A 27,907-nucleotide genomic window follows, 5' to 3' on the forward strand; every position below is an offset into this window, starting at 1 on the left:
AGCGAAATCGACGTTTCGGGCAAAAGCCCTTCATTAGGAATAAAGGCAGAGAGCCTGAAGCGTGGAGAGATAAGCGAGAGGAGGGTGGGGAGAAAGTAGCATAGAGTACAATAGGTGAGTGGGGGAGGGGATGGAGGTGATAGGTCAGGGAGGAGAGGGTGGAGTGGATAGGTGGAAAAGGAGATAGGCAGGTAGGACAAGTCCAGACAAGTCATGGGGACAGTGCTGAGCTGGAAGTTTAGAACGAGGGTGAGGTGGGGGAAGGGGAAATGAGGAAACTGTTGAAGTCCACATTGATGCCCTGGGGTTGAAGTGTTCCGAGACGGAAGATGAGGCGTTCTTCCTCCAGGCATCATGGGGACAGTGCTGAGCTGGAAGTTTGGAACCAGCACCTGCAGTCATTGTTTTTAACCATCATCCTTAAATGCCCTTTGAGCTGAGGTGCTTGCTGATTTCAGAGGGTAGGTAGGAGACGACCACATCGCTGTGGGGTCTTGAGTCATATGTGGGCCAGCCCAGGTAAGGACAGCAGATTTCCTTCCCTAAAGGGAACCAGATAGGCTCTTATAACAACAGATAGTTGTCATGGTCGCCAACACTGAGACTTTCAATACCGGGTGTCATCACTGAGGTTAAACTCCACCAGCCGCTGTTGTGGGATTTGAACCTGTGTGCCCCAAGTATAAACCAGTGCTTCCCACACTCGGGGCCCGAGAGCCCAAGCTGAAAATGTAGGGTCACAGTCAGAACGTTTGCTGCCCATGAGCCCGAGGTTGCAATGAGCAAGCTTGAACAGCTGTTCTGCTGTCCTCCCACTCTCTCCGAGATCCCTCAGGGGGCTCCCAACAGCTTTCAGGCCTCAAAGCGGGGTCACAGTAGGAAAAGGGGACAGGGAGCACTGCATTAGCATTCGCCCCCGGCTTACTAATGCAGGGGCACTGCCACCGCACTCAGCTATACACACTTCCCCGATTAAAAATCTAATCATCTCAGTCTTGAATTCCTGATCCGCTGTTGGAAAGGAAAGCATTTCCTGATTTCAATCCGAACAATGGGCGCGCTCCCGTTTTTGACTCCTCGAGTAGTTTCTCTGCATCTCTCCCAGTGAAAACTGGGAATGGCGGAAGCACCTCCATGAGCTCAGCCAGCCATATTCAGCATTGGAGGGCACTATAGGATGGTGCAGCCATTGGCCCCATCGTTTCTGTGCTGGAAAACCAATCAGGCTGATGCAGTTTGGTCACGGCTCTTTCCCATATTGTGGTGATTGGGGGGAAGGGGGGTGGGGGGTGGGGAATACATGGTAGGGTCTATCCTTGAAAGCCCAATGAAAAGGAAGGGGATGGGGCCCACCCAACATCTAACGATGGAAACGTGTCTCCATGCACATTTCTTCCACACCATCTGAAGCATGAAGAAATCCTTCAGTGAAAGAATCCTACAACCTCCATGCATGGTAGACGTCCCCAGAAACTTCACACCCCCAAATCATTGGATTGTAGACTCATTAGCGTTGACATTTGACCCACTGGGATGCACAAGTCAACAAAGATCAGACCACCCCAGTCCCGGTTTCCAGCTCTTAGCCCATATCCCTGGAGGCTATGGCAATGCAAGTGAATGTCTAAATACTGCTGAAATGTTTGATTAGATTACTTAAAGTGTGGAAACAGGCCCTTCAGCCCAACAAGTCCACACCAACCCTCCCAGACCCATTCCCTTACATTTACCCCTTCACCCAACACTATGGGCAATTTAGCATTCAATCTTCTTCCTGACCTCTCCGCCCCCACCCCACTCCGGCCTATCACCCTCACCTTGACCTCCCTCCACCTATCGCATTTCCAACGCCCCTCCCCCAAGCCCCTCCTCCCTACCTTTTATCTTCGCCTGCTGGACACACTTTCCTCATTCCTGAAGAAGGGCTTATGCCCGAAACGTCGATTCTCCTGTTCCTTGGATGCTGCCTGACCTGCTGCGCTTTTCCAGCAACACATTTTCAGCAATTTAGCATGGCCAATTCACCCTAACCTGCACATCTTTGGACTGTGGGAGGAAACCCACGCAGTGAATGTACAAACTCTACACAGACAGTTGTCTGAGGCAGGAATTGAACCCAGGTCTCTGGTGCTGTGAGGCAGCAGTGCTAACCACCAAGAGCTTCTCCCTTATCTGTCTGTTCAGGCAGTGAGTTCCCCAGAAACCAATTCTTGCCAACTCTTCTCTTCACCTTCAAACTTAAATAGATGCCCCACCCTGGTTATTAACCCTTCTGCTAATGGAACTGATGCTTTCCCATCCACCCCACCTCTGCGTTTGGCTTACTGAATTGGCACTGTAGTATGTCCCAGGATTGTGAAAGACGATAAATATTTGGTTTTATTGTTAGACTCGTAACCCAGAGGTCCAGGTATGTTCCGGGAACCCAGCAGATGGTGGAATTTGAATGCAATAAAACCTGGAACTAAGAGTCGAATGATGACCACAAATCCATTGTCAGAAAAACCCACCTGGTTTACTAGTGTCCTTTAGGGAAGGAAACTGCCCTCCTTACCTGTTCTGAACTGTATGTGAGTCCGGACCCACAGCCAATGTGGTTGACTCTTAGCTGCCCTCTGGGCAATTAGGGATGGACAATAAATGCTGGCCTGGTCTGGGCTGCCCACATCCTATGAATAAATTAACAATAAGTCTTTTTTCCTTCTTAATATCGAAATGTGGTACCAAACCTGTCCACAGGGGGCTCCTATCAACAACAATCTGATAATGGCCCAGAGAATTGGTTTTCTGACGTCAGTCGAAGTGGTAAGTATTGGTTGGGATGTCATAACCTTCAATATTCGTGCCTTGGGATCATCTACATCCTGCTAAGAGATCAGACAGGCCCTCATTGGAAGGGCAATTAGCAGTGTGGCATCATCAGCCCAGATTACCTTCTCAAGTCTTTAGTCTGGAGCTTAAAATCACGAATACCTGATGTCAAGACAACAGTACTACTCCGACGAATCTGAAATGTTACTGAATAATGACCAGAAGCAGGAAACCTGGCCAAAACCAGCAAGTGCTGGGGAAACTCAGCAGGTCTGACAGCATATGTGCTGAGATTAGATCGAGATTTAGGTTGTGGTTTTATTGTCATGTGTACTCAAGTGCAAGAGTACAGGGAGAAGTGTACACCGCACCATCTCAGGTACAAAATCTTTGTTACCGAAACAGAGAAACAGAGTTAATGCCTCAAGTCCGGCGACCCTCATTCAGAGCGAAATAATGCTGTGGCCAAGGGACCAACTGTAAAATCCTGATGAACAAACTCAGCAATGACCAGCTCTGGGAGTTTCACTGGCTGCCAGGCTTTCTGATCTTGCCTCTCAATGGCAACCTGGGTCAAAGATGTTATCGGGCTCTGCTACATTGTCCTTGGCACTGTGTGGGCTTGAACACAAACAAGCTGTAAACAAGGGAGACCGGCAGTGCCTGAAGGGGAGAAGGTAGGGCAGAAACATGTGAGAACTGGGTGAATGAACAAAAGGACAAATTATAAAACACAAACTCTCACATATCCATATACCCATGTATATTGATACACACATGTACACACTCATTCAGATATACATGCATACACAAATGTATATTCACATATACACGCTCGTATATACTCACCTACACACACTTACACATATACACAATTGCATGTGCATATATACACACACAGACATATATGCATTCGCATGTATGTATTTCAGTTGTTAATTTTAAGTCTGCGGTGCATTTTTTTGTTGTTAAGCTTAGGTATTAATGGATATGGGCCAAAGGCAGGCCTATGTAATTAGAACAAAGAAATTTACAGCACAGGAAAAGGCCCTTCGGCCCTCCAAGCCTGCGCTGATCCAGATCCTCTATCTAAACCTGTCACCTATTTTCTAAGGATTTGTATCCCGTTGCTCCCTGCCCATTCATGTATCTGTCTAGATACATCTTAAATGACACTATTGTGCCCACCTCTACCACCTCCGCTGGCAACGTGTTCCAGGCACCCATCACCATCTGCATAAAAACCTTTCCACGCATATCTCCCTTAAACTTTTCCCCTCTCACCTTGAACACGTGACCCCAAGTAATTGAGTCCCTTACTCTGAGAGAAAGCTCCTTGCTATCCACCCTGTCTATATCTCTCATGATTTTGTAGACCTCAACCAGGTCACCCCCCTCAACCTCCTTCTTTCTAATGAAAATAATCCTAATCTACTCAACCTCTCTTCATTTACTCAAATCATCCTCCTTACCAGGCAACATCCTGGTGAACCGCCTCTGCACCCTCTCCAAAGCATCCACATCCTTTTGGTAATGTGGCGACCAGAACTGTACGCAGTATTCCAAATGTAGCCGAACCAAAGTCCTATACAACTGTAACATGACCTGCCAACCCTTGTACTCAATACCCCGTCCGATGTATGCCTTCTTGACCACTCTATCGACCTGCGTTGTTCCTTGAAGGTGGCAATGGACCTGAACACCCAGATCTCTCTGTACATCAATTTTCCTCAGGGCTTTTCTATTTGCGGTCTAGTTTGCTTGGGAATTGGATCTTCCAAAATGCATCACCTCGCATTTGCCCAGATTGAATTCCATCTGCCATTTCTCTGCCCAACTCTTCCATCTATCTATATTCTGCTGCACTCTCTGACAGTTCCTTCACTATCTTCCCCTACACCAATCTTCGTGTCATCTGCAAACTTTCTAATCAGACCACCTATGCCTTCATCCAGATCATTTATTTATATCACAAACAATAGTGGTCCCAGCAAGGATCTCTACGGAACACCACTGGTCACAGGTCTCCAGTTTGAGAAACTCCCTTCCAGTACAACTCTCTGCCTCCTGTTACCCAGCTAGTTCTCTATCCGTCTAGCTAGTACCCCCTGGACCCCACGCAACTTCACTTCTCCATCAGCCTACCATAGGGAACCTTATCAAATGCCTTACTGAAGTCCATGTATATGACATCTACAGCCCTTCCCTCATCAATCAACTTTGTCACTTCCTCAAAGAATTCTATTAAGTTGGTAAGATTTGACCTTCCCCGCAAAAAACCATGTTGCCTATCACTGATAAGCCCATTTTCTTCCAAATGTAAATAGATCCTATCCCTCAGTATCTTCTCCAGCAGCTTCCCTACCACTAACGTCAGGCTCACCGGTCTATAATTACTTGGATTATCCGTGTTACCCTTCTTAAACAAGGGGACAACATTAACAATTCTCCAGTCCTCTGGGACCTCACCCGTGTTCAAGGATGCTGCAAAGATATCTGTTAAGGGCCCAGCTATTTCCTCTCTTACTTCCCTCAGTAACCTGGATTAATCCCATCCAGACCTGGGAACTTGTCCACCTTAATGCCTTTTAGAACACCCAACACTTCCTCCCTCCATCTGTCGACTTGACCTAGAGCAATCAAACACTTATCCCTAAATTCAACATCCATCATGACCCTCTCCTCAAGGCAAAGTACTCATTAAGAATCTCACCCATTTTCTCTGACTCCAGGCATAACTTCTTTCCTTTGTCCAGTTACCCTCTTAGTCACCCTTAGGCCACAGATCAGCCATGATCTCATTGAATGGAGTAGAGGTACCAGTGTTGGACTGGGGTGGGCAAAGTCACACGATACCAGGTTATAGTCCAACAGGTTTATTAGAAATCACAAGCTTTTGGAGCGCTGCCCCTTCATCAGGCGAAGGAGCAGCGCCCTGAAAGCTTGTGATTCCAAATAAACCTGTTGGACTATAACCTTGTGTCGTGCGACTTCTGTCTTTGAATGGAGGAACAGGTTTGAGGGGCTGAATGGCCTACTGCTGTTCCTATGTGCATATATACAGTATATGCACCCACAGATATGCAGTCATGTCGACACACTCAGGCAGATACACATGGTTATCTGCACTGGGGAGGTATATGCCACTCGGGTATACACTCCTGCACAAATGCACGTTTGTGTTCACAGATATACAGGCACTCACACCCAAAGAAACATGCAAGCATTCAAGAGCTAACATCACTCGCATTTTTGCAGCATTTTAACATAATCAGATGTCTCAAGGCACTTTGCTGGCATTTATGAAGCAAAATCTGATACTGAGCCACTTAGGGAAATAATAGAGCGGATGATCAAAAGCTTTGTCAAAGGTTTTAAAGTGAATTTTAAAGGTGAAAGAGAGAGGGGATAGTGAGGTTTAAGGAGAGATTCCCACAGTTTAGGGGCTCGACAGCTGAAAGGCATGATGGCTGATACTGGAGCTATTAAGATGAGGGCTGCACAAGGGGCTGGCACAGTGGCTCAGTGGGTAGCACTGCTGCCCGACAGCGCCAGGGACCCAGGTTCGATTCCAGCCTCGGGCGACCGTCTGTGTGGAGTTTGCACATTCTCCCCGCGTCTGTGCAGATTTCCTTGAGGTGCTCTGATTCCCTCCAACAATGTGCAGGTTGGGGTGGATTGGCCTTGCTAAATTGTGCAGGCGAGGTGGATTAGCCGTGGGAAATGCAAGGTTTTTGGGGGGGTGGGGGGGGTGGAGAACGCTCTTTGGAGGGCCAGCGTGGACTCGATGGGCTGAATGGCCTGCTTCTACACTTGTACGGATTCAAAGAGGTGAGATGTCAAGTGATTTGGAAGCTGTTGTGAGAGATGTGAGCTAAGGACTGCGAATACCATGGGATAAAGCAGGCACTCTTCCTGCAGTCACACGCTCTCTTTCTCTCCCTCATGGAGACAACTTTACAAATTCTCATAAATGCCCTGCCAGTCAACACTGATGTGACTTTATTGTACTCCACACCTTGTAAATTTTCCGGATTTCAAAGACTTTATTGCCAGGAAGATGGGATTGATTTCTTGAGGGCTGTAGTCCCTGTGACGTTCATTAAATGAGTCCGGGCTCCGTGCCATGCTAGTTTGAAAGCAGTGCTTCCGTTTTTAAGCCAATAAGCTTCGCCAGGTCTGGGAAATGAAGTGGACATCTGGGAGAAGACAAATGCTGAACAGCCCTTTGTACCCTATGAAAATACCAGTTCACATGTTTGTGCTTAAGTCTGTGTCAGGACACTCCAACCCACCACTTTCCTCACTCAGAGATATGAGTGCTACCAGTAGAGCTGAAGCATCATTCAGTAAGGTCAATTTAACATTAATTCTGGTCACTACATTACAGGAAAGATGTGGAGGCTAAGGAGAGGGTGTGAAAGGGGTTTAGTTTAGATTAGATTCCCTACAGTGTGGAAACAGGCCCTTCGGCCCAACAAGCCCACACCGACCCTCCGAAGAGCAACCCACCCAGACCCAGTCCCCTACATTTACCCCTTACCTAACACTACGGGCAATTTAGCATGGCCAATTCACCCTAACCTGCACATCTTTGGACTGTGGGAGGAAACCGGAGCACCCGGAGGAAACCCACGCAGACACGGGGAGAATGTAAAAACTCCACACAGACAGTTGCCTGAGGCGGGAATTGAACCTGGGCCCCTGGCGCTGTGAGGCAGCAGTGCTAACCACTGTGCCACCGTGCCGCCCAAGAGGGGCTGAGCTATAAGGAGAGGCTCTGGAGTAGCAGAGGCTGATAGAAGTCTACAAAATGACGAGATGCATAGATAGGGTTAACAGTCAGAATCTTTTTTCCAGAGACGAAATCTCGAAAGCTGGGGGGCATGCATTTAAGATGAGGAGGGGAGAGTTCAAAGGAGATGTGAGGGGCAGATTTTTTTAAATAAAGAGTCTGGAACGAGCTGCTATGGGTGCTGGTGGAGGCAGACACGATAGGGACTTTTAAGAGACTTTTAGATTAGCACATGAACATGTAGGGAATACAGGGATATGGGCCAAGGGCAGGCAGAGGAGATTAGTTTAATTTGGCGTCATGTTCAGCTCAATATGGTGGGCCAAAGGGCCCCTTCCTGTGCTGTACTGTTCAATGTTCTAATATTTGGACAAGAAAGGGACAAATCTCACCAATTACTTGGGGTTTTAGCCTCCCTGTCCTTTCCTGTATCATTGCCGAGTTGTTTAGATCCATTTACAGTGCCCATTCCCGATGGGACAAACCTCAGCCCACCCACAAATCTGACCAGGTGCCAGGGCATATTCCCAACAGACAAACAATACCGATGGCGGGCCAGACAGGAAGTGTTTGAGGATCTGTCAGCACCACGGTAAATCCATTTCCAGGTAAAAGTTAGGTGCGGTGGGGACAAAGGGAGCCAGTCTTGAGGTAGCGTGCATTCTAGATTGTAAACTCAGCAGGTTTCGCAATGCCACAAATGCCACAGAGTCGATCCCTAAATAGTTTGACCTTGATGCTGCAATCCATTGGAAAGCTCAGGATTCCACCAATCCCATCTATGATGAGTCAGCTCCTCATAACGTAACAGCCGTATCTTTCCTGATAAGACAGGCAGGGTATTAATGAAAGGCTGGTAGATCCTGAATACAGATAAAACACATCCACCATTGCCAGGGGGAACATAGTGACCCAGTCACTTGGAGCCCAATAACCAGGTTCTGGATTAGTGGTGCTGGAAGAGCACAGCAATTCAGGCAGCATCGAGGAGCTTCAGCAAAATCAACGTTTCGGGCAAAAGCCCTTCATCAGGAATAAAGGCAGAGAGCCTGAAGCGTGGAGAGATAAGCTAGAGGAGGGTGGGATTGGGGCCTACGATTCCTGTCCCAGTCTCTGAATTAGAATCCAGAGGCAGATCTGCTGTGGCAGATGGTGAAATTTGAATTCACTCACTTAAACAAAAACCTGTAATTTTAAAAAAAAGGCCCTTTCTTGTCCAAATCAGGAAAAACCCTGTCTGGGTAACCTTTTCTCTCTATTTTATTTGTACCTAAGGTTTTGTAGCGATTGGAACCAGGTGGATCTTGTTGATTATGAGGTTATTGATTGGGGTTGCAATCAGGAAAGCCCTGACTGACTAACCTAACCAGCCGGTACTGTCTGAATTGTGGCATTCTGTATTCGCAGTTTCTCATGTAGCACTGACCTGGCATGAACAACGAATGTTTGCGTTCCTATGGAGCATAACTGTCATGTAAGTGTGCAATATGAATTAAATTATTAAAGCACTCTAGTATTTGAAAAGCAACATAACCAGGGGATTTGGAGTCTCCTCCATTCAGGGGCCTGATTCTGAATTGGCTGGCCACAGCCAGTATACTATATACGAGTAAATAAAGAGTCACTTGATGATCGGAACTGGCCTCTCGGTGGTGATGAGACTGGGATAGTACATGCCTAAAGAGCATTTGCTTGCAATAGCCATTTTTGAGTTGGGGTAAGCAGTTCTGGCATCATGCCTTTGTTTGGGAAGCTTGACTTGTTTGATCCTGCTGTTGAAGACTGGGCCCAGTATGTGGAAAGAATGCGATATTGTTTCGGGGCAAAATAACTCTGGGACAGATAAAAAGCAACAAGTAATCCTCCTGACTGCTTGTAGACCTGCAGCATTTTCAATTATCACTTTCCCAGAGAAACCAGACGCTAAGGACGTCCAAGAGTTGGTTAAGGAATATTACAACCCCAAACCTCCTCAAATTCTGAGACACTATGGGTTTTATTCGGCTGTTAGAGAACCGGGGGAATCCGTATCAGGAAGTTTGACAAGTTTGAGACGATTGGCTGAGGCATGTGATTTTGGGTTAACCCTGATGTTCGCTATGTGGGATAAATAATGTGACCATGCAGAAGCGCCGACTAACTGAAGCCCAACTGGATTTCAAACAGGCTCTCCAACTGGCTTTCTCGTTAGAAAATACACCAAGTGGAGCATGGGAGCTACAGGCCATCCCAGTGGACGTGGACTCCCTCGCCTGTTTGACTGAGCTTGGGGAGCACCACTTGAGTGCGGGCAATCGCTGAGCCTCATGCAAGTTATATCTGAAGCAGGGGGACCTTAGGCCAGCCCAGAGCAGGACCCCACAACAAAGCCAAGCCTCGGCCCAAGTGGCTAAACAGTTCTTCAGGATCTGGGCCGGTGAGCCATTGGAGTTGCCTCAGTATTTGGACTCAAGACAGCAAAGGAGGCCTGACTTGGGGAAGAAAACTTGTAGGCCGGTACCCAGGAGAGTGCACACCCTGGAAAGTCCCCCTACGTGTGGGCTTGAACAAATAAGTTGCTTAGTGACATCTAAATTGGTACCGATTCAAATTAAAGTTTGGTTAAACGGTCACCTAATTCCTATGGAGGTTGATACTAGTGAAGCTGTCTCTGTGGTTGCAGAATTGGTCTTGAACAAGATTCACTCGGGACTCCAATCCTGAAGTTTGCACAAGACCTCAGCCACACTGAGGACATACACTGAGGAACTGTTGCAGATTAAGAGTAGGACTTTGGTTCCAGTCTCCTGTGATGGTAGTAAAAGGCTTGGGCCCAGCCTATTGGGGTGGAATTGGTTGGGAACGCTTCACCTCAACATTTTTCAATTGGAAAATGGCTGCCTGAGTGAAGTCCTGGTGCAAGACCCAGGAGTATTTCAGGAAGGGCTTGGGGCTAGCAAAGGGGCCAACGTCAGTTTTCACATTGACCAGGAAGTGAACCCGAGATTTCGCCAGGCCCGCCCGGTGCCAATTGCCTTGCGGGCAAAAGGAGTGGCTGGAGCGCGGAGGAATCATCAAACCAGTTGGCAGAGTGGGCAGCACCAGTCACCCTGATCGTGAAGCCTGATGGCTCAGTTTGCCGTTTAAACCAACGGTAAAGCCCTTCTCATAGCTGGATAATACCCCAGCCCTCACACAGAGGACTGCTCCACAGCTGGACATGAGCCACGCCTGCCTGCAATTGCGACTGGAGGAGGAGCCCCAGAAATATGCTGCAATTAATAGCCATAAGGGTTTGCACCGACATACCCAAGATGGCCATTTGGGGTATCATCAGACCATGGGGAACATTTTACAAGGGCTACCCTAGGTTGCCGTTTATCTGGATGACGTACTAATAACAGGGAAGACCAATAAAGAGAACTTGGGACATCGTCCTTAAGTGTTTCTCCCAGGTGCCTTAGAAGGGAAAAACGTGTGTTCCAGGTGACCCAACTGACCTACGTGGGTTACAGAATCAACAAGACCAGGTTACACCCATTGGAAGAGAAGGAGAGGGTGATCAAAGTAGCCCCAGCTCCCACGTCTGTACTGGAGCTCAGGCCTTTCCTTGGGTTAGTGAATTGTTACAGAAAATTCATACCTAACCTGGCCTCCGCCTTGGCACCATCACACCTGCTATTGAGAAAGGGTCAGCCTTGGAAATGGTAGCCAAAAAGTGGCCTTTAGGGAAGTGAAAAGGCAGCTGTCATTGTCGAAGGCATTGGCCCACTACGATCCACAGTCAGACATGTGATGCCTCCCTGTACGATATCGGGATAGTGTTAGATCACTGTTGGCCCAATGGAGAGGAATGCCCGATAGCATATACTTCCTGGACTTTGGCTAACGCCGAATGCAAACATGCCCAGATAGAGAAGGAAGGTTTGGTGACCATCTTTGGTGTGAGGACGTTCCACCAACGAATTTGTCGTAGTGACCAATCACAGACTCCTGCTAGGGCGACCGAAGGAAGACAAGACGCTGCCACACACGAACAAGTACAAGCTAGAACACCGTCCAGGAAACCAAGTGGTTCATGCGGAAGCCTTGAGCCACCTCCCATTGGCAGATGGTCCATCTGTGGTGCCTTCCATGGAAGAGTCTGTTTTGGTTATAAACACCTGGACACCTTTCTGGTCACCACTGACAATATCCGACTGTGGACACAAAAGGATCCTGTGCTGGCGAAACTAAAACAGCTGGGGGTAATGGGGGAAACAGATTGGCCATCGCAACCAGAATTGGAACCTTTCTGGACCCAGCGAGTCCAGACAAACCGTAGAGGACAGCATTTTCCTGTGGGGAACACAGGCGATTGTCCTGAGTAAACGGTACTGCCAGATACTGGCCAAACCTCGCCAAGGGCTTCCAAAGTGAAGATGCTGGCAAGAAGCTATATCTGGTGGCCAGGATTGGATGCCGACATAGCTGCACTGGTGGGGCCGTGCCCAGAGCGCCAACAAGGACAATAATCATCACCAACGGTGCCCCCACTTTTGTGGGAATGGCTGGGAAAATCCCTGGACTCAGTTATATGTTGACTATGCTGGTCCTTTTCATGGGCTCAATGTTCCTGATCATTGTGGGCACCCATTCAAAGTGGTTGGACGTGCAGAAAGTTCATTCGGCAAACTCCAGGATGACACTGCGACCATTGTTCACGATATGCAGTCTCCTGGAAGTATTGGTCACGATCAATGGGTTGTCATTTACCAGCAGCGAATCTGAATATTTCCTAAAGTCCAAAAGCATACGGTACATAAGGACAGCTCCATACCACCCATCGCCCAATGATCTAGCAGAAAGGGTGGATCAAAAGTTGAAGGCAGGCTTAAAGAAGCAGCCTACAGCGTCATTCCATAGCCAACTGTTTCAGTCCCTGTTTAACTATAGGACGACCCTTCACGCAACGACAGGGACAGCTCCAGCAAAGTTGCTGATGGGGAGAAGACTTTGATATTCCCAGAAGTGGAGAGGGAGGGTGAAACAGCATCAGGAACACCAAATCTGGCCATGTGCCTCCTCTAAGTGAGAGGGATACAGTCTGGTGCAGGATCGATGGGGAAGGCCCTGTATGGGTACGCAGTGAGGGTGACGCGAGGTTGGGTTCGGCAATACAGTCCCGAACGGACACACGGTTCACCCGAAAACCATTCCCTCTGGGCAATGTGGGATGGGCGATAAACACAGGCCCAGACAGCAACAGGCACTTCCCCATGCAAGACCTTTTAGAAAAGGTGTTGCTGTGGGGTTTTTCGACTCTGTTTGGTATTTTTGATCTCGTGTATAGAAAGGAGTGAATGCAATTATTCTAGGGCCCCTGGGATGGTTCAAAACCATCAGGCAGTGAATGGAACTGCACCCAATCATTCAACATCTATTAGGGAGTTTAACCATTACCCCCCCCCCTGTGTCTGTGAGGGTTTCCTCCAGGTGCTCCGGTTTCCTCCCACAAGCTGTGCAGGTTAGGGTGGATTGGCCGTGCTAAATTGTCCCATAGTGCCCAGGGATGTGCAGGTTAGGGTGGATTGGCCATGCTAAATTGTCCCATAGTGCCCAGGGATGTGCAGGTTAGGGTGGATTGGCCATGCTAAATTGTCCCATAGTGCCCAGGGAGGTGCAGGTTAGGGTGGATTGGCCGTGCTAAATTGTCCCATAGTGCCCAGGGATGTGTAGGTTAGGGTGGATTGGCCGTGCTAAATTGTCCCGTAGTGCCCAGGGAGGTGCAGGTTAGGGTGGATTGGCCATGCTAAATTGTCCCATAGTGCCCAGGGATGTGCAGGTTAGGGTGGATTGGCCATGCTAAATTGTCCCATAGTGCCCAGAGATGTACAGGTTAGGGTGGAATGGCTGTGGGGAGTGCAGGGTTACAGGGATGGTGTAGAGGAGTGGATGGGATGCTTTGTGGAGGGTCATTGTGGACACAATGGGCCAAATGGCCTGTTTCCACACTATAGGGATTCTAGGAAGGCTAAGGACAGTTCCTGTGTGCTGTTTGAAAAGCGAAAGGCCTTTTAATCTGCTGGGATTTGAGCACAGGCTCATGTTTCCTGGAAAAAGATTGTTTGTGAGTGAGCATGGGATGTGTACCTTTACTCTTCAACTGCTGGTTGACTTCATCCTTTCAAGTCGCTAAGTCTTGCCTGATCCACCGTTTTGTACACTCATTGCACCATTTAACCGCTCAGTAAATATGCATTTCACACATGACAGAGTCACAGCGATAGATGGACTTTACAGTGAGGCAGTCAGCCTTTGTGGTTGTAACTCTGTCATCTCACCTCGCATTATGGGAGTGATTGATTCTGATGATGTATGCCAGTCCAGGTTTCATCTGGGTGGACAGCGAATATCAGAAGGATATCCATCCACTTCTCCAAGTTTTCACTCAATGTCATCCTCTCTCTCTCTCTCTCTCTCTCTCTTTTTTCTCTCTCTCTCTCTCTCTTTTTTCTCTCTCTCTCTCACTCTCTCTTTTTTTTCTCTCTCTCTCTCTCTCTCTCTCGTAGGGCTGGACTTACACTGGTTTGTGTTTTCACTCCAACACCCTGCCCCCCCCCTTCATCCCCTCTCCAAGGTCATCGTGTCCACAAGACCCACTTCCGTCCCTATTCCCACCAAACCCCTGAGCAGCTATCTTCTCTACCCAGTCCTCATGGTGTTACTGACTGTCTCTTCCCATCTTATATCCTTCTCCTTCAGACCTGCCAACATCAATCCCAGCATCCCCATCATCCTCTGCACAAGAAAACTACCACTGATCTCTCTGTTTTTGCCACAAGGATCGGTGTTGGGCCCACTACTTTTTGTCATTTATATAAATGATTTGGATGCGAGCATGAGAGGTACAGTTAGTAAGTTAGCAGATGACACCAAAATTGGAGGTGTTGTGCACAGCGAAGAGGGTTACCTCAGATCTGGACCAGATGGGCCAATGGGCTGAGAAGTGGCAATAGACAATAGACAATAGACAATAGGTGCAGGAGTAGGCCATTCTGCCCTTCGAGCCTGCACCACCATTCAATATGATCATGGCTGCTCATCCTCAATCAGTATCCTGTTCCTGCCTTATCTCCATAACCCTTGATTCCACTATCCTTGAGAGCTCTATCCAACTCTTTCTTAAATGAATCCAGAGACTGGGCCTCCACTGCCCTCTGGGGCAGAGCATTCCACACAGCCACCACTCTCTGGGTGAAGATGTTTCTCCTCATCTCTGTCCTAAATGGTCTACCCCGTATTTTTAAGCTGTGTCCTCTGGTTCGGCACTCACCCATCAGCGGAAACATGTTTCCTGCCTCCAGAGTGTCTAATCCTTTAATAATCTTATATGTCTCAATCAGATCCCCTCTCAGTCTTCTAAACTCAAGGGTATACAAGCCCAGTCGCTCCAGTCTTTCAGTGTAAGGTAATCCCGCCATTCCAGGAATTGACCTCGTGAACCTACACTGCACTCCCTCAATAGCCAGAATGTCTTTCCTCAAATTTGGAGACCAGAACTGCACACAATACTCCAGGTGTGGTCTCGCCAGGGCCCTGTACAGGTGCAGAAGAACCTCTTTGCTTCTATACTCAATCCCTCTTGTTATGAAGGCCAGCATGCTATTAGCTTTCTTCACTACCTGCTGTACCTGCATGCTTACCTTCATCGACTGGTGTACAAGAACACCCAGATCACTTTGTACTGCCCCTTTACCTAAATTGATTCCATTTAGGTAGTAATCTGCCTTCCTGTTCTTGCCACCAAAGTGGATAACCATACATTTATCCACATTAAACTGCATCTGCCATGCATCTGACCACTCACCTAACCTGTCCAGGTCACCCTGTAATCTCCTAACATCCTCATCACATTTTACCCTGCCACCCAGCTTAGTATCATCAGCAAATTTGCTAATGTTATTACTAATACCATCTTCTATATCATTAACATATATTGTAAAAAGCTGCGGTCCCAGCACGGATCCCTGCGGTACCCCACTGGTCACTGTCTGCCATTCCGAAATGGAGCCGTTTATCACTACTCTTTGTTTCCTATCAGCCAACCAACTTTCAATCCAAGTTAGTACTTTGCCCCCAATACCATGTGCCCTAATTTTGCTCACTAACCTCCTATGTGGGACTTTATCAAAAGCTTTCTGAAAGTCCAGGTACACTACATCTACTGGATCTCCCTCGTCCATCTTCAGAGTTACATCTTCAAAAAATTCCAAAAGATTAGTCAAGCATGATTTCCCCTTCATAAATCCATGCTGACTCTGACCTATCCTGTTACTACTATCCAGATGGAGTTTAATTTAGATAAATGCGAGGTGCTGCATTTTGGGAAAGCAAATCTTAGCAGGACTTATACACTTAATGGTAAGGTCCGAGGGAGTGTTGCTGAACAAAGAGACCTTGGAGTGCAGGTTTATAGCTCCTTGAAAGTGGAGTCGCAGGTAGATAGGATAGTGAAGGCGGCGTTTGGTATGCTTTCCTTTATTGGTCAGAGTATTGAGTACAGGTGTTGGGAGGTCATGTTGCGGCTGTACAGGACATTGGTTAGGCCACTGTTGGAATATTGCGTGCAATTCTGGTCTCCTTCCTATCGGAAAGATGTTGTGAAACTTGGAAGTGTTCAGAAAAGATTTACAAGGATGTTGCCAGGATTGGAGGATTTGAGCTACAGGGAGAGGCTGAACAGGCTGGGGCTGTTTTCCCTGAGCGTCAGAGGCTGAGGGGTCACCTTATAGAGGTTTATAAAATCATGAGGGGCATGGATAGGATAAATAGACAAAGTCTTTTCCCTGGGGTGGGGGAGTCCAGAACTAGAGGACATAGGTTTAGGGTGAGAGGGAAAAGATATAAAAGGGACCTAAGGGGCAACCTTTTCACACAGAGGGTGGTACATGTATGGAATGAGCTGCCAGAGGAAGTGGTGGGAGCTGGTACAATTACAGCATTTAAAAGGCACCCAGATGGGTTTATGAATAGGAAGGGGTTAGAGGGATATGGGCCGGGTGCCGGCAAATGGACTAATTCGGTTTCGGAAACATGATCAGCATCGACGAGTTGAGCCGAAGGGTCTGTTTTCGTGCTGGATGACTCTAAGGCAGTCCCTTGTTTATCGTTTCACTGACTACCTCCCCCGTCTCCACCCCCGCCACCCCGACCCCCAACACCCCTCAGAAAATTCAATTCAGTTAGGTTTGACCTGATTCACCCTCGCGATCTCCGTGCTGAGGTTCCCCAGTCAGTTTAAATCAGTTACGCACTCGTTGCTTCGTAATGGACCCTAGCGACATGTCCAGAATGAATTTAAAAATCTAGCCTCCGGGGAGCTGGGATTCCACTTTTCACCCATCCTCTGAGAAAAGACAGGGTGGATCTCGGCCTTAAAAAAGCTGCTATCTCTCCCACAAAAGGAAACACTCTCTGGCTATCCACCCTCGCAAGTCCTCTCAGACCCTCTGTGTTTCAGTGTTCACCTCATGGTCTTGCATAGTCTAAAGGATGGCAGTCTAACCCATTCAATGTCAAGCTGATCCACAGATCCTATCACCAAGTTACCCTTTATTTCCACGTGCATGTTACCGTTCCCTCAGAGCCAGCTCTCGGAACGAACAGAAACTCTGACCCTCCTGTTTGTATCTGTCAGCCAGGGCTCCTTGATCGGCCCAGATTAACAGCCCCAATCCGGGAACTCATATTCTATGAGGTCTATGTGGCTGCCCCTGTGACAGTCTCGACAGCCTCCTCATAATATATGCGTTTCAGCTCAGGACTGAATGAGCTAAACCTGGTACAGCTATGACTTGAGGCCTGTCACGTTTTAATGTACCTCAGAATTGTTACAGAACCAAACAAGACCATTCAGCCCCTCGTGCCCTTCACAGCTCCCCCATGCATCCTGCGCAATGAGACAACTTTTCCAATGGAACCTGCCTCCACCACACTCTCAGGGGCCCAGGCCTTACCCAGGCCCAGACAATTCCTGAATCCAGGGAGTTTTGGAAGGGCACAACAGTGGCCCTACCAATTCCCTGACTGAGCCCGTTAAACACTCTCAACTGTCTGAACATTCTCTCCATCACCTTCGGGGCGTAACCTCCCGTCGATTTAAGGTGGCTCAGTGGCTAGCACTGCTGCCTCACAGCACCAGGCACAAGGGTTCGATTCCAGCCTCGGGCAACTGTCTGTGTGGAGTTTGCACATTCTCCCCATGTCTGCGTGGGTTTGCTCCGGGTGCTCCAGTTTCCTCCCAAAATCCAAAGATGTGCAGGTTAGGGTGGATTGGCCGTGCTAAATTGTCCCATAGTGTCCAGGGATGTGCAGGTTAGGGTGGATTGGCCGTGCTAAATTGTCCCGTAGTGCCCAAGGATGTGTAGGTTAGGGTGGATTGGCCATGCTAAATTGTCCCATAGTGTCCAGGGATGTGCAGGTTAGGGTGGATTGGCTGTGCTAAATTGTCCCATAGTGCCCAGGGATGTGCAGGTTAGGGTGGGATTGGCCATGCTAAATTGTCCCATAGTGCCCAGGGATGTGCAGGTTAGGGTGGATTGGCCATGCTAAATTGTCCCATAGTGTCCAGCGATGTGCAGGTTAGGGTGGATTGGCCATGGGAAATTGTCCCATAGTGTCCAGGGCTGTGCAGGTTAGGGTGGATTGGCCGTGCTAAACTGTTCCATAGTGTCCAGGGATGTGCAGGTTAGGGTGGATTGGCCATGCTAAATTGTCCCATAGTGCCCAGGGATGTGCAGGTTAGGGTGGATTGGCCATGCTAAATTGGCCATAGTGTCCAGGGATGTGCAGGTTAGGGTGGATTGGCCATGCTAAGTTGTCCCATAGTGTCCAGGGATGTGCAGGTTAGGGTGGATTGGCCATGCTAAATTGTCCAATAGTGTCCAGGGATGTGCAGGGTGGATTGGCCATGCTAAATTGTCCCATAATGTCCAGGGATGTGCAGGTTAGTGTGGATTCGCCATGCTAAATTGCCCATAGTGCCCAGGGATGTGCAGGTTAGGGTGGATTGGCCGTGCTAAATTGTCCCATAGTGCCCAGGGATGTGCAGGTTAGGGTGGATTGGCCATGCTAAGTTGTCCCATAGTGTCCAGGGATGTGCAGGTTAGGGTGGATTGGCCATGCTAAATTGTCCAATAGTGTCCAGGGATGTGCAGGGTGGATTGGCCATGCTAAATTGTCCCATAGTGTCCAGGGATGTGCAGGTTAGGGTGGATTGGCCATGCTAAATTGTCCCATAGTGTCCAGGGATGTGCAGGTTAGGGTGGATTGGCCATGCTAAATTGTCCCATAGTGCCCAGGGATGTGCAGGTTAGGGTGGATTGGCCATGCTAAATTGTCCCATAGTGTCCAGAGATGTGCAGGTTAGGGTGGATTGGCCATGCTAAATTGTCCCATAGTGCCCAGGGATGTGCAGGTTAGGGTGGATTAGTCTAGGAGAAAAATACAGGGTTACAGGGATGAGATAGGTCTGGGTGGAATGCTCTTTGAAGGGTCAGTGTAGACTCGATGGGCCGAATGGCCTGCTTCCACACTGCAGTGATTCTATGATTGAAGTTTTCTTTGTGTCCCTGGCACTTTAACCTCATCCTCTGCTCCAAAACCCGATACCCAGCAAGGATTTAGCAGGTGGACTCGGTTTTCAGTGACAAGGTGGAAGAGGCTCCTTCCTCAGTGTTGCAATTAGTGCAAAAGACAAGGCTGAAGCACTCCAACAATGTGTAAACAACAGAGTCATTGGGAACGTGGTAATATCAGCAGGAAAGGAATCCAGAGGCTGGGGCTAATGCATCCAAATCCCACCATGGCACACAGTCAAAACCAAATGCAATGAAAAGCTGGAATTAAAAGCTAGTTTAATGGTGACCATAACCGGCTATTGTGAATTGTTATAAAAACCCACCTGGTTCACTCACGCCCTTTAGGGAAGGAAATCTGCTGTCCTTGCTTGGTGGTGCCTACATGTAACACCAGACCCACAGCAATAACGCTTAACTGTCCTCTGAAATGGCCGAGCAAGCCATTCCATTCAAGGGGCAATTAGGGATGAGCAACAAATTCTAGTCTTACCAATGACACTCGTATAACATGTGAGAATAAAAACGCTGAGTGGATGATCCACCTCGGCCTCCTCCAGTGATCCCCAGCATCACAGATCCCAGTCTTCAGCCAATCCGATTCACTCCACGTGATATCAAGAAACGGTTGGAGACACTGGATACTGCAAACGCTATGGGTCCAGACAACATTCCAGCAATAGGACTGAAGACCTGTGCTCCAGAACCTGCTGCTCCCCTGAGCCAAGCTGTTCCAGTACAGTTACAACACTGACATCTACCCGACAATGTGGAAAGTTGCCCAGGTATGTCCTGTACACAGAAAGCAGGACAAATCCAACCCAGCCAATTACCGCCCCATCAGTCTCCTCTCGATCATCAGGAAAGTGATGGAAGGTGTCACCAACAGGGCTATCAAGCAGCACCTGCTCAGCAATACCCTGCTCAGTGACACCCAGTTTGGGTCCCACCAGGGTCACTCAGCTCCTTTACAACCTTGGTTCAAACATGGACAAAAGAGCTGAACTCCAGAGGGGAGGGGAGAGGGACAGCCCTTGACATCAAGGGTGCGTTCGACCGAGTGTGGCATCAAGGAGCCCTGGCAAACCTGGAATCAATGGGTATCAGGGGGCAAACTCTCCGCTGGTTGGAGTCATACCTGGCACATAGGAAGATGGTTGTGGTTGGTGGAGGTCAGTTATCTCAGCTCCAGGACATCTCTGCAGGAGCTCCTCAGGGTAGTGTCCTGGGCCCAACCATCTTCAGCTGCTTCATCAATGACCTTCCCTCCATCATAAGGTCAGAAGTGGGGGATGTTCGCTGATGATTGCACAGTGTTCAGCACCATTCGCGACTCCTCAGATACTGAAGCAGTTCCAAATGCAGTAAGACCTGCACAGCGTTTAGACTTGGGTTGATTAAAAAGCTAATCATTTCTGTGACATACAAGTGCCAGGCAATGACCATCTCCAACAAGAGAGAATCAAACCATTGCCCGTTGATATTCAATGGTGTTCCCGTCACTGAATCTCTAACAACATCCTGGGGGTTACCATTGACCAGAAACTCAACTAGACTCACCACATAAAAACAGTGGCTACAAGAGCAGGTCAGAGGTAAGGAATCCTGCAGCGAGTAACTCCCCTCCTGACTCCCCAAAGCCTGCCCCACCATCTACAAGACACAAGTCAGGAGGGTGATGGAATACTCCCCACTTGCCCCTGGATGGGGGCAGCTCCAACAACACTCAAGAAGCTCAACACCATCCAGGACAAAGCAGCCGCTTGGTTGGCCCCACATCCACAACATTCACTCCCTCCCCCCACCGACGCTCAGTAGCAGCAGTGTGTACCATCTACAAGATGCGCTGCAGAAATTCACCATGAGGTTTGGACCAAAGGGTCCATTTCCCTCCTGTACACCTGTATGAGTGGCATGGTGCCTCAGCGGGTAGCACTGCTGCCTCACAGCACCAGGATCCCAGGTTCGATTCCAGCCTCGGGCGACTCTGTGTGGAGTTTGCAAATTCTCCCCGTGGGTGTTCTCCGGTTTCCTCCCACAGTCCAAAGATGTGCAAGTTAGGTGAATTGGCCATGCTGAATTTCCCATAGTGTTCAGGGATGTGTAGGTTAGGTGCATTAGTCAGGGGAAATGTAGAGAAGTAGGTGTAGGGGAATGGGTTTGGATGGGATACTCTTCAGAGGGTCAGTATGGACTTGTTTAGCCTGTTTCTATACTGTAGAGATTCTATGACTGAGAACATAGGACATTGCAAAGCCAAGACGGATCTCTGATCAAGTTTCTTTTAAAAAAAAAACAAAGTTTGTCAGAGGGAAAAATTAAGGTAGGAAAGGCATTACAGAGTTTTGTCTTTCAATGCACTTACTGGAGTACAGCACTCAGCAAGTCTAGACTTCTCCTTCAGTGCAGTTTAAGAATTACTGGACTGGGTTATGCCACACTCTGACATCAGAATGACAGAGTGGATGTATATGTGAGGGTGCAGGTGAGATCAAGAAAGAGAATTTACATTAAATTAAATTTAAATAACAAAACAGAAGCAAAAATAAAGCTACTGACACATATTTCTTGTTTTGGATTTCATTTGCTTTATTGTTCCTGTGAAAGTGCAATTAATAAAGTGTACTTCAAATATGATGATTATGGGATTAATTGGAATAACATTAATGCAAACAAAATAGATGTGTTTTTATTTTACTTAATCTCTCACTGGCAGCATCACAGAGCACTAAGAATGCACAAGGTGTCTAGGATGAATTCATTTTCCTCGCCAAATCCCACAATAGCCTTTTATTTTCTGCTCCCCATACCTGTGCTGCTGAAGCTGATATTGGTCCAGACCCAAAGACTGGGAAGGGCATCACTGCTGAAGCCAATTCTGACACACACACACACAGATACACACACAGACAGACATAGATACACGCACACTCACACACAGACACACACACACAGACACACAGATACACACACACAGACATAGATACACGGACACACACACAGACACACACACACACAGATACACACACACACAGATACACACACACACAGACATAGATACACGCACACTCACACACAGATACACACACACAGACATAGATACACACATACAGATACACACAGATACACACACACAGACACACACACAGACATAGATACACGGACACACACACAGATACACACACACACACACACATAGATACACGGACACACACACAGATACACACAGATACACACACAGATACACACACAGACATAGATACACGTACACACACACACTCCCACACTCACACAGATACACACACACAGACATAGATACACGCACTCACACGTACACACACAGATACACACACAGACATAGATACACGTACACACACGCCCACACAGATACACAAACACACATACACGCACACTCACACGTACACACACACTCACACAGATACACAAACACGCAGACATAGATATACACACACTCACACAGATACACACACACAGACATAGATACACGTACACACACACACTCACACAGATACACAAACACGCAGACATAGATACACACACAGATATAGATACACGTACACTCACACGTACACACACACACTCACGCAGATACATACACACAGACATAGATACACGTACACTCACACGTACACATACACACTCACGCAGATACACAAACACGCAGATATAGGTACACGCACACACACACAGACACACACAGATACACGCACACTCACACATTCACACTGATACACAAACACGCAGACATAGATACATGTACACACACACATAGATACAAGTACACTCACACACACACTCACACAGATACACGCACACACACATAGATACACGCACACTCACAGATACACAAACACGCAGACATAGATACACGCACACTCACACGTACACACACACACATAGATACACATACACACAGATACACAAACACACAGACATAGATACACACACACTCACACAGATGCACACACACTCACAGATACACAAACACAGACAGATACACGCACACTCACACATACACACACACTCAGATACACAAACACACAGACATAGATACACGCACACTCACACAGATACACACACACTCACCCGTACACACACTCACACAGATACACAAACACATATAGATACACGCACACTCACGTACACACACACACTCACACACACACACACTCACAGTTACATGCGCACACAGATACACACACACTCACATACACACAGATACACGCACACGCACTCACACACACTCACAGACACAGATACATGCACGCAAGCACTCACAGATACACGTGCACTCACACACACGCATGCACACGTACTCACACACACTCACAGACACAGATACACGCACATGCACTCACACACAGATACACGCACGCATGCACGCGCACTCACAGACACAGATACACGTGCACTCACACACACATGCACACGCACTCACACACAGATACACGCACACGCACTCTCACACACACACACACTCATAGACACAGATACATGCACGGATGCACACGCACTCACAGACACAGTTACACGCACACGGACTCACACACAGACACAGATACACGCACACGCACTCACACACACACTCACAGACATAGATACATGCACGCATGCACACGCACTCACACATCCACACATACTCACAGACGCAGATACACATCCACACATACTCACAGACACAGATACATGCATACACACACTCACAGGCACAGATACATGCACGCACATACACACGCACACACAGGCACAGATGCATGCGTGCGCACACACACATAGACACAGTTACACACACGCACTCACACATCCACACACACTCACAGACACAGATACATGCGCACTCACACATACACACAAGGATACATACACGCACACACACACACTCACAGGCACAGATACATGCACGCGAGCGTGCACAGACACACACACACATACACACAGATGCACGCACACACACACTGACACAGATACACAAACACACACTCACTGACACAGATACACACACACTCACACATACACACATGCACACACACGCACTCACTGACACAGATACACACACACACATACACACATGCACACACACACACAGACGCGTGCGCATACGCACACACACAGATAGACACACTGACACACACAGATATACACACACCCAAAAAGACATATTCACACAAACTCACACATACATACACGCACACACAAATAAACATAGAGATACACAGACACACTCACATAGATGCACAGTCATACACATACACACAGAGGTACAGGCACACACAGATTCAGACTGACATAGACACTCAGAGCCACACACTCATACAGAGACACACTCACATACAAAAGCATTCAGACGCCCACACACACTCACAGAAACACACACTTTCAGAGACACATAGAGTCACACAGCCACAGGTACACACGCATGCTTAGAGTAACACAGATACACATACACAGGCATATAAGCACACATACATGTGTGCACACATGAACAGATATGCACACAAACACATCATACACAGACAGACATGTAGACTTACACACGGATGTGGACACAGGCATTAGTGTGCATACAAAAATACACTGGTCAATTCTGACACACACAGGCATATACTGAGAGACTTACAGACAGAGGCACATGTACAGCAACACAGATACTGCAAACAGACACAGAGGTACACAGACATATGCACATACACACACAGACACTGACGCACACACAGGTGGACACAGACAGACATAGTCACAAAGACACACACACAGGCACTGACAAATACACACTGAGGAACTGTCTCACACACACACACGGACACACTCAAGCATTGATGTACAATGTACTGACTCACCACAGACACTGTCATAGATAAGGACACACTAGGCACACAGGTACTGAGTTACCACAGGCATTATTATACAGCCATGGACAGACATTGGCACTGATACACACACATATGGGGACACACGCACAGACTCACACACACACACAAAGACACAATTACATAGAAACACACGCAGGCACTGAAACACACAGAGTCAACACACATACAGACTCAAACACACACACACACTCTCAATGTGTTGGAATGGACGACACCAGGACAATACCATTCCCCCTAGATGCACACAGCCAATTCCCAAAACGCCTTGATTCTGACACACCAGCCAGTGCACAATCTCGCTGCGAGGCAGACTCCAGACAGAATTAAAGCCAGCCCTGTAGAACAGGCAGAAATCGTATGGCAGGTCAGGAAGAGGGGGGATCGGACAGGGTTGCAGTGGATGAACTGGCAGCTGCCATCTGAGAAGATCTCTCAAACCTCTGCTTGTTGTTGTTGTTTTTTGGGGACTGAGTTAAGAAGAGCTAGCTGTCTGTTTTGAGTTTGTGCAACAAGTTGCCTGAATTGGCCAGGGAGCTCAGGGTCTTCTTAATGCGGAGAGCAGTCAGCCGAGCTGTTGGGTTCTGGTACCACGACTCCTTCATCAGCTTGGCCAGGGAGAAGAGAATCTAAAGAAAACCAGCAAACAAAACCGTGAGCCAAATGACAGAAAAAAGGAGCCAGAAATGAATCCATCGCCCTTGGCTTTGTCTGCAGCCAGTCAATGCTTCACTATCCACAGGACAATCTAACACCATTGGGAGAGAGAATCCAGTAGGATACCACCACCTGGTGGCCACAGGCTGCAACCGCTCCATGACAGTCGACAGAGCAGTTCGCAGTGAAGGAGAGTCTTACGTTTAGATGGCGCCGTTTGCAATTTTAGGACTCTCCAAAGTAGAGCAGCTAGAGTACAATTCTGGTGACCACCATGCAGGAAGGACGTGGCCCCACTAGAGAGAGTACTGAAGTGATGGACAAGGGATGCATCAGGAATGGAGATTTTCAGCAACTAGGCAAGGCTGGGCTCGTTTTCTTCAAACCAGGGAAGGTTGAGAGACGACTTAATCAAGGTGCATAATTATGAGGGGCTTGGAGAGGATGGGCTCTTGCGGTGTAGTGGTAGTGGTAATCCTCTGAACAAGTTGATTAGAAGCTGTCGTGGAAAGTACTTGGGCTCTGCATTTGAAGCGCTATCACTCTCAGTCCGCCAGGTTAAAAGGTGGAATCTGGCTGGATGGCCTTCCTCACGGCCACCACAGATAGGAGGGGCCAAGGAGCTTCATCCTGTGCAAGTGTTTCAATAACGAAACATCTTGACAACAGTGACTGAGGTTGGCAGACATTGTATATTTGCTGGGTAAGATTATCCACTAACGCAAATAATGACTTCCTGTGACAGTCAATAGTACAGTACATGGGGATGCTGGGGACTTTTTAATTCACTTATGGGATGTGGGTGTTACTGGCTGGGCCCAACATTTATCATCCTGCCCCTAGATGCCCCTTGAGAAGGTGGGGGGTGAGCTGTCATCTTGAACCGCTGCAGTCCATGTGCTGTAGCTAGACCCACAATGCCCTGAGGGAGTGAATTCCAGGATTCTGACCCAGTGACACTGAAGGAACGACGATATATTTCCAAGTCAGGATGGTGAGGGGCTCGGGGGGGGGAACTTGTAGGGGGTGGTGTTCCCATGTATCTGCTGCCCTTGTCCTTCTAGATGGAAGTGGTCGTGGGTTTGGAAGGTGCTGTCTGAGGGTCTTTGGTGAATTTCTGCAGCGCATCTTGTAGATGGTACACACTGCTGTTACTGAGCGTCGGTGGGGGGAGGGAGTGGATGTTTGTGGATGTGGGGCCAATCAAGCGGCTGCTTTGTCCTGGATGGTGTCGAGCTTCTTGAGTGTTGTTGGAGCTGCCCCCATCCAGGGGCAAGGGGGGAGTATTCCATCACACTCCTGACTGGTGCCTTGGAGATGGTGGGACAGGCTTTGGGGAGTCAGGAAGTGAGTTACTCACTGCAGGATTCTTAGACTTTGATCTGCTTTTGTAGCCACTGTGTTTATATGGTGAGTCCATTTAAGTTTCTGGTCAGTGGTAACCCCGAGGATGTTGCTAGTGGGGGATTCAGTGACAGTAACAGTATTGAATGTCAAGGGGCGGTGATTAAATTGTCTCTTATTAGAGATGATCATTGCCTGTCTTTTGTGATATGAATGTTACTTGTCATCTATCAGCCCAAGCCTGGATATTGTCCAGATCGTGTTGCATTTGAACAGACTGCTTCAGTATCTGAGGAGTCGCTAACGGCATTGGACATTGTACAATCATCAGCGAACATCCCCCACTTCTGACCTTATGATGGAGGGAAGGTCATTGATGAAGCAGCTGAAGATGGTTGGGCCCAGGACACTACCCTGAGGAACTCCTGCAGAGATGTCCTGGGGCTGAGATGACTGACCTCCAACAACCACAACCATCTTCCTATGTGCCAGGTATGACTCCAACCAGCGGAGAGTTTGCCCCCTGATACCCAATGATTCCAGTTTTGCCAGGGTTGGTAGAGCTGCCTCAGGGTGGTCCATTGAGGGACAGTTAAGTTGTTCTTGTGTCCCACTTCCCAACTTCAAGTGGAGTCTGGCTCCACCTAGTGGCTCACTTACTGATTGCAGTTGGGAGGGAGTCATCGAGAGGCCAGGCTGGAATGTCTTCACTGCGTTCCAACTGCGAGCGGGCGGCCTGGGTGTACACCATGATCAGAGAGGGCACTCTGACCCCTGCAGCCTCATGGCCAATTCCCAAACAATGCGGAGCCAAA

General features: G+C 48.2%; 1 protein-coding gene across 1 annotated transcript in view; it reads right to left on the reverse strand.

Annotated features, from left to right (window-relative positions):
* Nucleotides 1-21,767: 21,767 nt before the first annotated feature.
* LOC122546908 (activin receptor type-1-like) overlaps nucleotides 21,768-27,907 on the reverse strand; it is a 179,836-nt gene continuing 173,696 nt past the window's right edge. The window contains exon 11 of the mRNA XM_087985552.1: nucleotides 21,768-25,720. Coding sequence (XP_087841678.1) covers nucleotides 25,577-25,720 — 144 coding nt within the window. The 3' untranslated portion in view covers nucleotides 21,768-25,576. The remainder of the gene's footprint in view (nucleotides 25,721-27,907) is intronic.

The sequence above is a fragment of the Chiloscyllium plagiosum genome, unplaced genomic scaffold (genome assembly GCF_037043375.1).
Source record: "Chiloscyllium plagiosum isolate Xiang-an unplaced genomic scaffold, Cpla_swu_hap1 HiC_scaffold_53X, whole genome shotgun sequence".
NCBI classification, from domain to species: Eukaryota; Metazoa; Chordata; class Chondrichthyes; order Orectolobiformes; family Hemiscylliidae; genus Chiloscyllium; species Chiloscyllium plagiosum.